We start from the raw sequence: 14,730 nt of genomic DNA on the forward strand, positions 1-14,730 counted from the left end.
TTACATTTCAGAACACTCTTCCACTCTGATGCTTCATCAAAGATGTCAGTATCTGAGCTGACCTGGCACCTAGTTTTTGTCTGGTTACATTAACTTCAGTTATGGCTACAACTGATACATACCATTTACTTTAAGCAAACACCAGTGCCCAGGGCTGGTCTAATTTCACCGATGTCTAGCAGCAATGAATTTCACCAACACTGAGTCTAGAAATTGCTACTTCTAGTGTAATTTCAGTGTCTGAGTTTAGCTGAACATTACCTGCCATTAATGACATTTATGAAAGCAGATCTCTACTAATATGACAGTGGTATTAAAGCCATACCTTCTATTCAAGTGTTGCACAGTGAAGAGTTCTGTTTACATACAAGAAGTTAGAATATCCAATTTTATCCTGCTTTATCTCTCACTCTGATTGAAACGTTGTAAGAAGTCATTTGGTTGAGCTTTCCGGCGTGAAGAGGCGCTGATTAGTAAAGTGCTTCCATGTGTTACATTTATTTATTGTAGAAGGGATGAGGGGAGAATTCCAATGGTCTGGCAATTGGTAAACGTTACAGTGGATCAATTTTTGACATAGTTGCCATAGTTTTCCTTTTGGGAATTGTTCAATGGTGGAATGGCCTGGAACAGTCTCAATGCCAGTCTGGAGGGACATTCCTAATCCAAATGGGTCTGAATCATACCAGCCATCTTCTACACTGACTAGAAATGCTTCCCTATAGACTTCAAGTTCTGCACACTTCTTTGGTACCCTTCAGCTCTCTCTATTGTTCACCCTAACCTCAACCCTCAGTATGCACCTTCCACCTCAGGAACTCCTTTTGCATCACGTTGTTTCTCTGACCCCTCCTCCACGCTGCTCCTTAACGGTTGTGTGGAAGGCTGTGAAAACCCTCCTCGCTACACACTTGTCGCTCTAAGCTTATCAGTGGAGATCTGTAGCACTACCACCTGCAAACACTGCTGCAAAATTGGGTGAAGAATCCACCTTCTGGTCAGACAGTGCTTTGTGCATCTAAGTTGTTGCCCACTGTTCATCCATTTACATCAGAAGCTCTGTGGGGCAGGGAGCACATCAGAGATTTTGTACAATGGCCAAGCACAATATTAGTGTTTGGAACAAGTGAAAAGAAAAACATTAATACCACCTCCACCACCACCACCACATGGGTGAAACTAGACAACCTGCACAGAAAAGCAATAAAAACAAACACACCACATCACTCTGGGACAAACCTTCCACAGTGACCACTCCGTATCTGATATTTCAACACTCGTCCTCAGAGAAGATTGGCACAACATCTTTAAGAGCCAGAGAACTTAAATTCTTGACTCTGCTGTGCGCCAGCCACTGAACAGTCATGACTTGATGTTTGGTAAGCTTGTTCATCCAAGGCTACCTGCAGGTCCCCTGAGAATAGCCCTCTAGGTATCTAGACACATTACCCAGAAACCTGGTCCCTTCCCTGCTCACAGTAACTCCGAATTCACAGGGAAAACTCTCTCTGCAGTCAGGCTGAGGTAGGCCTTCAGTGCTGTAGATAAAGGGGCTACCGCTTTGCAAGGGCTACTTTTGCTGCTAGGTCACTGCTGCCTGCTTGCTATGATTGTATCTGAGCTCTAGGATAGGATATCAGGCACTAGGATTTTGTTTAGGACTTATGACAGTCTGTCCCTGATCCCCATGTCCCCTTCCGCCGACCGGAAGCCTCAGGAAGAGAAGCAACCGAAACAGGACACTTGTAAATTGTGATTCTCTGCCCTTCTGCAGTGGCCAAAGAGGCAAGATTCAGCCGTAAACCGGGGAATTATAAGCAGAATTGCAAAGACACCATTTTCTAGTTATTCAGAGCAATTGTTTTGGAGACACCGCTCATTCCCTGAATCACCTCCTGGAACCAGGGGAAGGACTTTCACCACCTAATGTCTATTAAACCTGCAGGGGGGTGTGCCATCTTAGCCCACGTGAGTGTCTTTTGAGCTAAGCAGAACCAAGTGAGCAGAACTGCTTATTGCTGTGACGGCAGAGATTGCCCACAGCCATTAAGGACAACCCTGGTGCACATGTCCCAATGGGACACAAAATTTTGTTCTGGCTATATCAGATGGCAAGCAGGGGAATTCATGGCTACTGTTGGCATGGGGAGAGCACTGGTGATCCTGCAAGTATTGGTTTACCCTGTTAGCCATTACTCTGACTAAAAGGGAGGCGGGGGTGTGATCCCACCAGGAAGGCATAAAAGGGGTGGATGCTCAACCAAGTGAATTTAACTGGGAAGAAAATTACATCTTGCTGAACTGATCCAGAAGAACCTGGATCAGTCTGTCAAAACCCAAAGGACACTGGCATTAAAGGAGAACATGGCACAACAATTACTTTATTGACGCTGTTAGCAACTGGGGTGGGATGGTGTGGCTTTGTTTGTTGATGGTGTTTAAGAACAAAATTTAACTCAAAAAAAAATGAACAGTTGGGGAAAAGCTTTTTGTCAAAAACCAATGGCAGGTTAAGCTTGCCATTCATATCCAAGACCCATCAGCAAAACCAAAGGTAAAGACAGTTCTGGTGACCAAGTTATAAGGAACAAGGGGGAAGAAAAGCTTTGGGGCCTATTTTATCAATCTTAAAGAAATAAAACAAAGTTTCATGACCAATCTCTCTCATGCACTGCTGATCACTCTTAAGCTGGAAGGCCAGAGACAGCTTCCCCCACACATACTGGGATGGGTGAGTTAGAGACTGACTAACCATGGAAAAATCCATATAATGGAGAAGACACATGTTGAACAATTATTTTACGGCTTGAAGTATTCAAGGAAAAAAGTTAAAACTGCCAAGAAGCCAGAAAGACTCCCTGCGTGCATGAGTTAGTATGGAGCGACCCAGTCAAGCCGCAGAATGTCCTGCTTTTATCTTCATCCAGGTTTGTGCTTTGTGGGTTCCTGCAAGCATTGAATGAAGCAGTAAGAGTGCTGAAGGAGAAGGAGAAAGGGACTCCACGTACTGGATGGATGGGTACATGAGTGAAACGGAGGAAGAAAAGAAAGGATGATTTTACAGTTAAGGCAGCTGAATACTAACAGGATGGACCGGATTCTTTTCCTGCCTTTGCCACAGAGTTCCTGTGTGTCTCTAGCCACATCACTTACACCAAACTTTTCACAGGTGCTCACTAATTGCGTGTTCCTCTTTTGCTGGGCCCCATCTTGAGAACATAGCTATGACTGGCTGAAATGCCAAGCACACACAACTGCCAGCTGAGGTTAACGCGAGCTGTGCTTTGGATACAATAGGCTATTCAGGCATTCCCAGAGGTAAGAATGTCCACCCACATGAACGCCCGCCTGCAGCCTCCGGAGAGCAGGCAAAAGGCACAGGTGGTGGTGAGCAGCATGAGCCTGGGCTGGAGGACTGCAGCCAGCCCCACTTCCCAGCTGCCAGCCCGCTGCAGGACTCTGGAGGAGCAGGATGCGGCCACTGGCTGCCCTGTGCTCCTCCCAAGTCTTGTGTTCTGCACTCGCATTGCTCACTGCCTGCTGGTGAGTGGGGGCTGGGCAGAGTCCACGGCGTGGGAGAGGGGAGACAGCCGAGGATCTGGCGCAGAGCCTATGGGGGGTGGGTGCAGGCAGCTGGGCAGGGCCAGGTCAGATTAAGAAGGGGTATTACGGACTGCACCCCAGGACCCGAAGCATCTCAATCTGGGCACCCAAAATTGGGGGCACCTCTGTTCTTAATCTCTCTGTAAAATGAGGATAGTACCACCTGCTCAGCTCACCGATGCACCCTGAATGCAAATGTATTCATGTCTTTAAAACAATCAATCAATCAGATTCATTAGTTATGAGCACTGGAGGAAAGTCCCGTAAAACACTAACAAGTCTGTCTTGGCAGCAGGGTTGGAATTTTGTGCAGTACATGTGGCAGTGGGGCCACAAGTATCAACTGGCTGCTGAAGGTGAAAAGACAGTGTGTGAGCATGTCATTAAAGACTATCCTAATGCGTAAGCAAAGGGGACCTATGCACCCTGAACTCCAGTTTGTCTCATGTCAGGGTAGTTTGTTAATGAAATGATTCGGGATAAAAAGTTACCTGAAAAAGTCTGTTTTTTTTTTCCTTTTCCCCCCCCATAATGAGTAAAGTTCGAATTAAACAATCTGCACCAAGCTCAAGATGATACGATTCAGTGGAAGGCAATTCTGCTCTCAGACTGGAAACACAGGGAGGCTGAATAAAATTAACTAGTCTGAGGACACTCACTCCATGGGTTATGATTATTCCAAACCCCAACATCAAAATAATCTCTTCAGAGGCACCCGCTTCTAACTGTGGAGCGGCTCCTGAGAGGCCTCAAATCGCAAAGACAATGGGAGCAAACTCAAGCCTTTTCAGAAGCAACAGTGTTTTGCAGGATCAGCTCCTAAATGAAGGAAACCAACATTGTTTAAACAAGACTACTAAGGTTTTAGAAGAATTTCTCAAATCATTGTTTATTTACCAAGCTAATGTTAACAATGAGACAATGCTCCCAACCACAATTTCTAGCATTCAGAGCACACACTTATTCTCTATATACAGTACTAATTGGTTTTGACTATAAAACAATACTGTCAATAAGCCGAAATGAAAAACCACTTCAGAAGCCTGCTCTCTGATGAATTACTGTACCTCACAGTTACGAGCAGCTCAGGAATGGCGCTTGAGCATAACTCTGAAATTTTACCACTCTGAACAAAATTCTGTGGGCGCTCTTTCAAAAGTCTAAAACTGAACATTGACTTAATCCAGCTTGAACCATTCCTGTGCAGAAGAAAAATGCTCTTCCCCGCTCCCCTTTTAACCGTTTAACGCAGTACTGACCTGTACTTGGGGCAGGGGGTAGTTTGGTTGGTTTTGGGGAGGTGGTGGGGGCAGGATTTATTTGTTTTTGTCTCCACTGCTGCTGGAGTTTGAAAACAGATATACACGAGTGTGTGGTCGACTGGTCATCATAATTCTGATGTTTGTAGCTCTGAGGTTCCACTGCACATATGGCCATGAAAACAACCTGTCAATGGAACTATTTCATCACATACAAAGTTTGCTGGCCAAGAGGAAAAGCACTGCTGCACCAGAAAGAAAGTATGGGCTCTGGCCAAGAGAGGGAACCAGGACTCCAAAAGTCTGGATTCAATTTCCAGCTCTGTAACAATTTCCTGTACGACTTTGGACAAGCCACTTCACCTCTCAGCCACAGGTACTACTTCCTTTCTCCCACCCTGCCTAAATAAGACTAAGCTCTTTAGAACAGGGACTCTGTCTAACATACACCTAATAAGACAGAGTCATGGGCGACCCTTTGTTATCCTTGAACGCTCATGGCAATTGGGGGAAGTCCCAGATGACTGGAAAAAGTCAAATGCAGCAACTGTCTTTTAAAAAGGGGAGGACGGAGAATCTTCGGAACTACAGACCACCAGCCTCACTTCAGTCCCTGGAAAAATCATGGAGCAGGTTCTCAAGGAATCCATTTTGAAACACTTGGAGGAGTGGAAGGTAATCAGGAACAGTCCATGTGGATTCACCAAGGGCATGTCATGTCTGACCAACCTAATTGCCTTCTATGATGAGACACCTGGTTCTGTGGATATGAGGAAAGCGGTGGATGTGATATGTCCTGGACTTCAACAAAGCTATTGATAGTCTCCCACAATATTCTTGCCAGCAAGTTAAAGAATACGGCTTAGATGAATGGACTACAAGGTGGAGAGAAAGCTGGCTAGCTAATCGGGCTCAATGAGTGGTGATCAGTGGCTCAATATCAAGTTGGCAGCCAGCATTAAGCAGAGTGCCCCAGCTGGACTTGGAGCTGGTTTCATGATCTGGATGATGGGATAGATCACACCCTCAGCAAGTTCCCAGATGACACTAAGCTGGGGGAGAAGTAGCTAAGTGGGAGCATAGGGATAGGATTCAAAGCGTCCTAGACAAAGTGGAGGACGCAGCGAAAAGAAGTCTGATGAGGTTCAACAAGGACACGTGACAAGTCCTGTACTTTGGTTGGAAGAATCCTATACACTGCTACAGGCTGGGGACCGACTGGCTAAGCAGCAGTTCTGAAGAAATGGACCTGGGGATTACAGTAGACAAACTGGATGAGAGTCAGCTATGTGTCCTTGTTACGAAGGCGGCTAATGGCTTGCTGGACTGCCTTAGTAGGAGGACTGCCAGCAGATCAGAGGAAGTGATCATTCCCCTCTGTTAGGCACTAGTGAGGTCACATCAAAAGTACTACATCCAGTTTCAGACCCCCTACGACAGAAAGGGCACGAACACAGAGAATACAGCAGAGAGCAATGACAAATAAGGGGCCTTGTGCCGCCCTTTTTGTCTTTAGCAGCAGTACACAAAATGCACTCCGCAGGCTAGGTCTGGCCTATGGCCCAGTGGGAGCCTCAGACACAGTCCCCTACTGCCCTGGGCCACAAACCAAACTCCTGCACCCCAATCCCCCAGCCAGGTCACAACCCCCTCCATTACCCAAACCCCACACCCTCTCCTGCACCCCGGTCCCCTACCCCAACCTTCCATCCACACCCACCCTCCATTCCAGACCTCACACCTGCTCCTTTAATAGAGGGGAAAGTGCAGCCCTTGACCACATACCAGTTTTTGGGTTGGTCCCCATAAAAAACTATTGCCCACCCCTATTCTGCAGCATGGATACAGGAGAGGCAGCAGCCAGGCCTTTTCTTCACAGTGTCCTACCAACCTGAGTCAACAAAGCATGCGAATGACCACCTTGCTGGTCAGCACCCATTCAGTCCTCAGGAGCAGACTGGCAGCTTGTAGTCCATGGCTGATCCATTCTATGTGCACCTAAAAATGGTAATGGCCTTTGCTGACTAACAAACGTGGATCTGAACTGGTGACCAAGAGGGAAAAACTAACCTGTTCCCTCTCATCAATGCTGAGCCATCCATCAGAGGAGAGACGGAGCATTCTGGTACTGGTTAGTCCTTTAGCTGTATGGGCTCTGCAGCAATACAGACAAAGCTGAATTCTATTCTGGTTCATGCACCAGCAGCAACATTGTTAAAATTCCAGTCACGTTTTCATTACTGTTGATAATAGGAAGGTGATAAGCATGGACCATAAATGGCAGTAGTACAGACAGAATTCTGGGCCATATTGTATGCTAGCACAGCACTACTTAGGCCCATGTATTTACACTAGTAGAGAATGCACCCCTTGTCACATGGATGGTGCACAAGATGGTGAGCACATGGGGCAAATATATAATTTACTAGAGCCTTAACTCTGAATTTCCAAGCCTCTTCCTTTTGAAAATTTGGCTCTTAAAACTTCTTAACTTTCCATTATGCAAAGAGTGTTCTCTGTCAAGTTAAACAGTGACACACGGCACGTAGAAGATTCTTGTAACCAACAAAAACACGAGCTGCACATGCAGATGACTCCTCTACCCATTTTAAACAACGTATTTCCCATATCATATTCTTATATGGATATCCCACAGTAAAAATTCACACCTCTAGGAGAGTAAAACAAACAGCATTCAGAATCCCTGAACGCAATCCCCCCAAATGATTACACTTTGATTGTCTCATCAGAAGGGACACCGGCTGACCACTTGGTTAGCAGTCAGAGGCCTGGGGGATAAACGACGTGCAGAAAATTATCTGAGGTCAAAGTTGGAACTAACAATGGGAACCCTCATCATTTCTCTCTCACACCTTCCAAGGCTCCTTGGTCTGTTCTTTGAACATCCGTGACAGTGACTCTTGGTATTATTTCCATTTTGTTCTCCACTACGACTTCCTACAAAACAACACCCACACACCGAATGTCCGAGCAGATCTGAAGACCAATCCCAAGAATACAGCTGGCAAACATTTAGCCACTATATATCTAGAACATGTATTACCTTAGTACATGGGAAAGGGATGATACAAAAACCAATTAAAATTCAAGAGTACCCCCCACTGAAATCAAGCAGTCTATCAATAGAAACCCTGTGACTAGTAGTGGCCCTAGACTTCTTTCTGGTAAGCGTATCTTGGAAAAAAATATACTTAGCACCTCCCCTCTGCTCCTCTCCTTCCACCTACTAAGGTGACCCACATTGTAACGTGCCACAAGACTCTGAAGAATTCTAGATGCATTACTATCTTCAGCAGCTTGGCCAGCCCAAGGCAAGAAATCATCTTTCCAAAGAAAACAAGCAGCCCTGCTCGGGAAATGGTTAACCAACAAAACCAACAAAATTCACATTTCTGGCTTAGTGATCCACAAAATGAACTTCGCATAGACATACATAGATAGATGGACATTTTGAGTCCAATACAAACAAACTGATTCAGCACTGCAGATGCCTCAAAGCATGCACCATGGCATCACACTAAGGCTAGATTTACACAAGGGAACAAAGTCAATCTCAGATACGCAATTCTAGCTATGTCATTAGCATAGCTAGAATCAACGTATCAGAATTGACTTTCAGCCCTAAGGTAGTTTGGGGCTCTTTGGGCTCATGCTGACGTCCCTTACGCTCCACACCACAGTGTGAGTACCGAGGTGGATGGCCAAGGCCAGAGAGATCAATTTTGCCACATCTTAAACACATGCAGCAAAAATCGAATTCTGGAAGATCAACTGTGGCACAGTCAATTGTCAGGTAAGTGTAGCTATATACCCATAGGTTCAAAAGGGAATAGCTTCTGAATACAGTGGAAATTACAGGCAGTTAGTTGTCCATTTTGACTGTATAATAGTGACCAAATTTTGGCAAAGTCCGGCGAGAGTTACATACAACGAAATACAAAATACAGTGCGTGAAAGGAAAGGAAGCCATTCGATAACACAGACAAAAGGAATTCCACTTTTCTTGTGGGACAGCACTTTGGTATTGTCAGCTACTGTGCTTCATGCCAGGATAAAAACGTAAGATGTAGGTTGGGGGAAATAAAGATGAGAGTCTGTCTTTGCCGTGATTCACTGTGTGGCAGAGACAAGCTAAGTTACTTGCTCAGTGCCTCAATTTCTCCACTTTTGAAAGCACTTGGAAATCCATGGCCAAAGTATGCTATTTAAATTCCATGGATTATCATGATGACTCTAAGATATCGATGAATAGAGATGGACTTTTAGCATTCTCCTTTTGGGAGAGATCAGCTACAAGTGGGTGATGGTCACCATTTATCACACAGAACTCTTGGACAATGGTTGCCATTTTCACTGACATTTGAAGCCATCTTATCCAGTAGCTAGAGAAAGGGACTGAGAGTCAAGACTCCAGGAGTTCTATTCTGCTCTTCCTAGCCACAAGCTGTGACAAGTCAAACCAACGTGCCTCCGTTTCCCAACCTGTAAACTAGGTTTCAATGACCAGCCTGTTTCAATAAAGTGTGTTGAGGCTTCATGGTTTAGAGAAAGCTTTACACAAAAACCACTCTGGGGTAAAACTTACTATTACCTATGCTGCAGAGCCCCAAAGCTGCATAGCAGAAACAAAGCACAGGAGAGTGTGGAGACCCCCTTCCCCTTTAGAATAAGTGGAAAGAGAAAACAGCTTGTGCTACAGATTACAAGATGTCAAAAAATGATAATCCACTTAGAACTGGAAAACTGGCCTCTCCTGAGGAGCCTGTTACTTGAAGGTTAAAAACAGCCATCAATGTGTTGTGGTTTGCTTTTTTTTTTTTTTTTTTTTTTTTTTTTTTAAAAAAAAAGATGGATAATTTAAAATGACTTATGAAATTAGATATTTAACTGAAAATGTCTTTAGCCGCACAGAGCTGAGGAGACTTAATTGCACTGAGCATCTTTTTCTAATTTCTCTGTTTGCATAAGGCTATTTCCTAATACTGAAGGTGCATAAACAACAACATATTCAAAACAATGGATACAAATCCCTGGTTTGGTCAGAGGGATAAGCATGGGAAAGCTATTAAGCCTATTCAGGAAGCTGGGATGGAGGCCATCCACTAGTGATCAATATTGCTTAACAATAATAGGAAATGCTCACTTAATATAATATCTGACAAAATATAGGGCAGAACACTGATTCAAGGAGGAGGGAGATTGAAGTGCATAGTTAATTGGCTTGTAAAGGAATCTTTGTCTTCTCAGAAGTAGATACAATAGTACTGCCCAATGACAGACCACAGGGATCAAATGCCAGACAAAATTAGCAGTATTTTCAAAGCTTTAACTCAGCCATTATTATATTGTGAGGAACGAGGGAAACCAAAAGATTTGCTCTCAGGGGAGCCAGTTGGTGTCTTCTGGACAATTAAGTTGATTATATGACATTTTCAAACTGCAGGATTATTTATTATTTGTATTACCTAGTACTTAGGAGGCCCAGTCATGGACCAGGACTCCTGTTATGTTAAATTCTAACATCCCAGAACAAAAAGATGGTCCCCAGTCCATGAGGCTAACAATCAGACACCACAATCTGAAGCAAAGATTTTGGTTCCCCATATTTCATTTAATTTGATTTTACCTTTGAGTTCAAAAAATCCTCAAGATCCAAATTACTTGGACACAACACGATGTCTGGTCTTTAATCATTGGCCACAGACATTCCCATTTAATTAATAACAAATGGCAAAAGTTCTTAACGAGACCAAGGGAGGAAGAACTCTAATGGGCTCCAAGAGCAAACAAAAGACAACTAAAAGTTAAGTTATTCACACATGGCCACTGTCACAAGAGATGCGGCTGTTAATCATCCACTCTAAAGACACCTCTCTGCAAGTCATCCAACTAGCAAATTATTTTCTTTATGGGTGGCCATGAATACACTAAGCATCAGATCCTGTATGTCGTTAATAAGAGGGAACATAACATATCTAAATAAATGAACTAGTTTAGCAGCTGGTGGAGACTGACGAAGCAGTCATTGATACAAAACCCCCCACAGTATTGACTTGCAACTGTTTGACTAGCAGCAGCATGCTGTGCTTTGCCTGCACACCCTACAATAAACTTGATAAATGAAAACACACATCATTTTTTCTAGCTTATTAAATTAGCTTTTGCTGTTCTTACCATTCTGTTCCTCCAGTTCATTCCCGATTTCTTGCCCCATTTGTTTTTGCCGCACGAGGACCGTGGCGAGAGCATCGAGGCCAGCATCTTGCTCTACACACAAACAAGGAAAGAAAACACATAAAACCACAACTGCTATGCCATGCTGCATCCTGTAGAGGATACAAGCTAACCTGGAGTGTTAACAGTTGCTGGAAGTCATACAAGACAGAAAATATTTGCTGTGTGTGCAAAGAAAGTTAAACTACATTAACAAAGAGAGACATCACTAGCAGGGCAACGACCTCCTAATGCAGGAGCATTTATTGATAATAAAAATAATGAGAATGATGGGTAATTAATTTGTCCACTCTGGACAGGATATTCAGCCAAGAGCCCCAATAATCTAGAAACTCAACATACAGCTGTTAATCAGAAGTGCTCTGGAATGTCTGGCACACATCTATAGGCCCTTGATTACCCTTTCTGATTTTCCAAGGAAGTTTTAACATGACTAAAAGACAAACAGGTGATGCAAGCACCGAAGAATTCACATAGGTTTTTTAAAGCTGTGAGAATATAGCCGAGACACCAAGAGCATTAACAGAGCCGGATAGAAAGAGGACAGCCACAATTTAAAGTTTCCTCACACTGCTCTGTCAAGGTTCCCCAGCTTCCCCTGAGGCACACACATTTAGTCCAGTCTGTGGGCTCACAGCAGCCTCCAAAAGGCACCTCAGTTGTGACCTGCAGCTCTTGCTAGGCAGGAGGCGCACAAGCAGCATTAACACGCATGCTGCCAGCAAGAACGGCTGTGGTTAACCACTTGCTGAAAGGCAAAAAAGACACAAGAGCGAGAGACTGCGCGAAGAGCCAGACAGTGCTAAGCGGCAGCCAAGGAATCAGAAGACAAGATGTGGAAGTGTTCGTCTGGAGTTGGGGCCGGGAGGGGGCACGCCACGTATTTGGCAAGTGGTCAAGGGCTGCACTCTTCCATGATATTAATGGAGGAGATGCGAGATCTGGGAGGGAGGTTGGGTGCAGAAGAAAGTTCAGGATAGGGGACTGGGGTGCAGGAGAGGGTGTGGGGTCTGGGAGGATGTTGGATGAAGGATGAGGTTGTGACCTGCAGTGGGGTCTGGGGTGCAGGGGAGGCAGAGGGTTTAGATTATGTGAGGGAGGGGTTATGGGTGCAGGTGCAGGGAGCAGGAGTGCAAACAGTGAGGTTTGTGACCCAGGGCAGCGGTGCCAGGTGGGGGGTGCAGAGGGCTGGAGGAAAGAGGAGCTGGGGTGCCAGGGGCAGGTGCTGCCTGGGAGGCACTTACCTAAGTCACTCCTGCCCAGCAGGGCCCTTGGGTAGGCTCCCTGCCTGTCCATCCCCACACACTACTCAGAGCAGCTGGCTGTGAGGCCCACGTGATGCTCTGAGTGTGGTTTCCGGATGGCCAGTGGGAGCTGTGAGATTGTGCTGGAAGCGGGGCAGTGCATGAAGCCTCGTCCCCCTCGCTTGCACGGTGCTCAGAGACGCACAGGCCCTGGCAGCCAGACGCTCAGAAGGGCAGAGCAGACAGCGAGCCGAGCCAAGGCTCCTGCTAGCCTGCAGGGCCAGAACCAGCCCACAGACCATAATTTGCCTGGCCCTGGTCCTGTTTGCCTTCTAGAGTCCTAAATGCCCCCGTGTCCCTCTCATTCCGGGGGACAAGGCAGGAATTTGGATAAAGCAGAGGGTCGTCCAATACAGCAGAAGCCCTTGGACTGCAGTGAGTCAACAGCAGCAGATGAGCCACTGGCCAAGGAGAGGTCACCGGGTTCTGCCTGGCTCCTGCAGCAGCACAGGGAGCCCTGGGCAGCCACGCTGTCGTGGGAGGGAGGGAGGGAGCATGGCAAAGCAGAGACCCGCAGTTAGAGCTGGGAAGAACAGGCCCAACCCTCAGCCATAGGAGAGGCCACATAGTTGCTGAAGGTCTGAATGGCTTCTGTCCTCTTATTTAGCTGAATACAAAGCATGACCCCATGTTATTCAGACCATCACAATTACAGACTCCTTCATATGCCATCTAATGCGTGCAGGCTGGGAGGTAAGTGCCCAGGTCCCAGTAGGATTCGGGGGTGTAACCCCAACGGCCCCTTTGAACATCCAGATGCAAGGAATAAAACAGATACTGTTGTTAGCAATCAATTTACATCTCTCTCGGCCATGATGCAAAGCACTAGGGTGTGCCTCATCTTAAGCATGCACAGAGTTCCACTGAGGTCACTACTACTAGCAGGGGCCTGAATAGAATCAATGCAACTAGTGCAATGCTTAAAGTTAAACATGTCCTGAAATCCTGTGTTGACTCAGAACTGAATCAACCTGTACCCAATTGTCCCTGATGTTACCCCATAACACTTCCTACGTTGCAGCTGTATTCAACTTCGCTAGTGTATGTATTGTAGGCTGTAGTGTGTGTGTGTGCGCGCGCGCGCGCGCATCAGACCCGGAAAGTAATCTCAGGGTAATCAGCATCTGACTTCAAAGAAACTTTGCAAATGTGTCATGCCTAGATAAACTCTACTTACCATTTACCATGATTTAAAGAAAAAAAAAAAAAAGATTGCTTAGTTGCCGCAAGTGGAGAAGAACCTTGTAGAGCTGTTTTAAGAGGATATTGTCAAGTCATATTCTGCTCACAGTGATCTTAAGAACCAGTCACTCGTGCAAACCATGTGAAAGCACAAGTAGTTGAAGGGAAAGCCAATGGCAAGAAAGTCATCTTCCACAAAACACCAGGATTTTGGAGCAAAAAACCAAAAACTGTCCCTCTGAAACTAAAGGATCTGAGATCTCACAGCAAATCTAATCAAAATTCAACTGGACTTTTAAATACTCTAAGATTTGACCAAGTAAAAAGAAGCCAATACCTTGTATGATTCTCTGCTGCTGCTGTCTGATCTCATCAAAGCCAAGCCCTCGGGTTTCTTCTGTCTCTTCCAGTAGCCATGGGTTGCTCACACCTCGTTTCACCCCTCCAGTCATGAGGCTAGATCTGGTGGGCGGTGGGGGGAATAAAGTGTAAATAGTCGCTCTAAATAAAACTTGTTTCCTATACAATTTGTCGCCCCAATGACTGGCTTGTAACCCCCCCTCCCCCCGCACACACACATGCCCATACTGTGCACAATTCTCCCACAAACACATTAGCCAGGGAAGAACTTCTGAGCTATTAAAACAAAATACCTTGCAGGGTACATTGTGGCATCTGAAGAAGTAGGAGCTGAGATTATGATTTTGTAGCAGTTACTGTTACCATGGGTCTATAAGATACTGGGTAGTATATGCTTCTAACCATACTGTTTGCATGTTAAGTACACATGACAACATCATATTTCAACTACTGTTACACAACACACGCACACGCACTATATTATATATTTTAATTCCCTTTTTTCCCCACAGGGTAAAAAATAAATATTTTATTTTTCAATCAAGATGCTGAGTTCTAAGACTCAAGTGCTACTGTACTGTGTGTCTATGTCTCACAACACAATGGCTCGGTCCTCCCATACAGCTGTAGATTAGACAAATCTGCCAACTCCCTGCACTCCCTAGAAGTGGTGAGGAACTCCACATTTCAAAAAGGCAACTGTGGAGAAGAACATCAGTTACTTCTTTACAAATTTTTGGTTTGACTTAAGTGGACTCAAGAAATCA

At 45.3% G+C, this 14,730-nt stretch overlaps 1 protein-coding gene across 3 annotated transcripts in view; it reads right to left on the reverse strand.

Annotated features, from left to right (window-relative positions):
* The window catches only part of STX8 (syntaxin 8), a 142,652-nt gene that overhangs the window by 106,971 nt on the left and 20,951 nt on the right, over positions 1–14,730 (reverse strand). For all 3 annotated transcript variants that reach the window (XM_075014563.1, XM_075014560.1, XM_075014561.1), the window contains exons 5-6: positions 13,941–14,065; positions 11,058–11,150 (exon numbers count right to left, since the gene is read on the reverse strand). In XM_075014563.1, the coding sequence (XP_074870664.1) occupies positions 11,058–11,150; positions 13,941–14,065 (218 nt within the window). The remainder of the gene's footprint in view (positions 1–11,057; positions 11,151–13,940; positions 14,066–14,730) is intronic.

This window comes from Carettochelys insculpta, chromosome 20, assembly GCF_033958435.1.
Source record: "Carettochelys insculpta isolate YL-2023 chromosome 20, ASM3395843v1, whole genome shotgun sequence".
Lineage (NCBI taxonomy): Eukaryota > Metazoa > Chordata > Testudines > Carettochelyidae > Carettochelys > Carettochelys insculpta.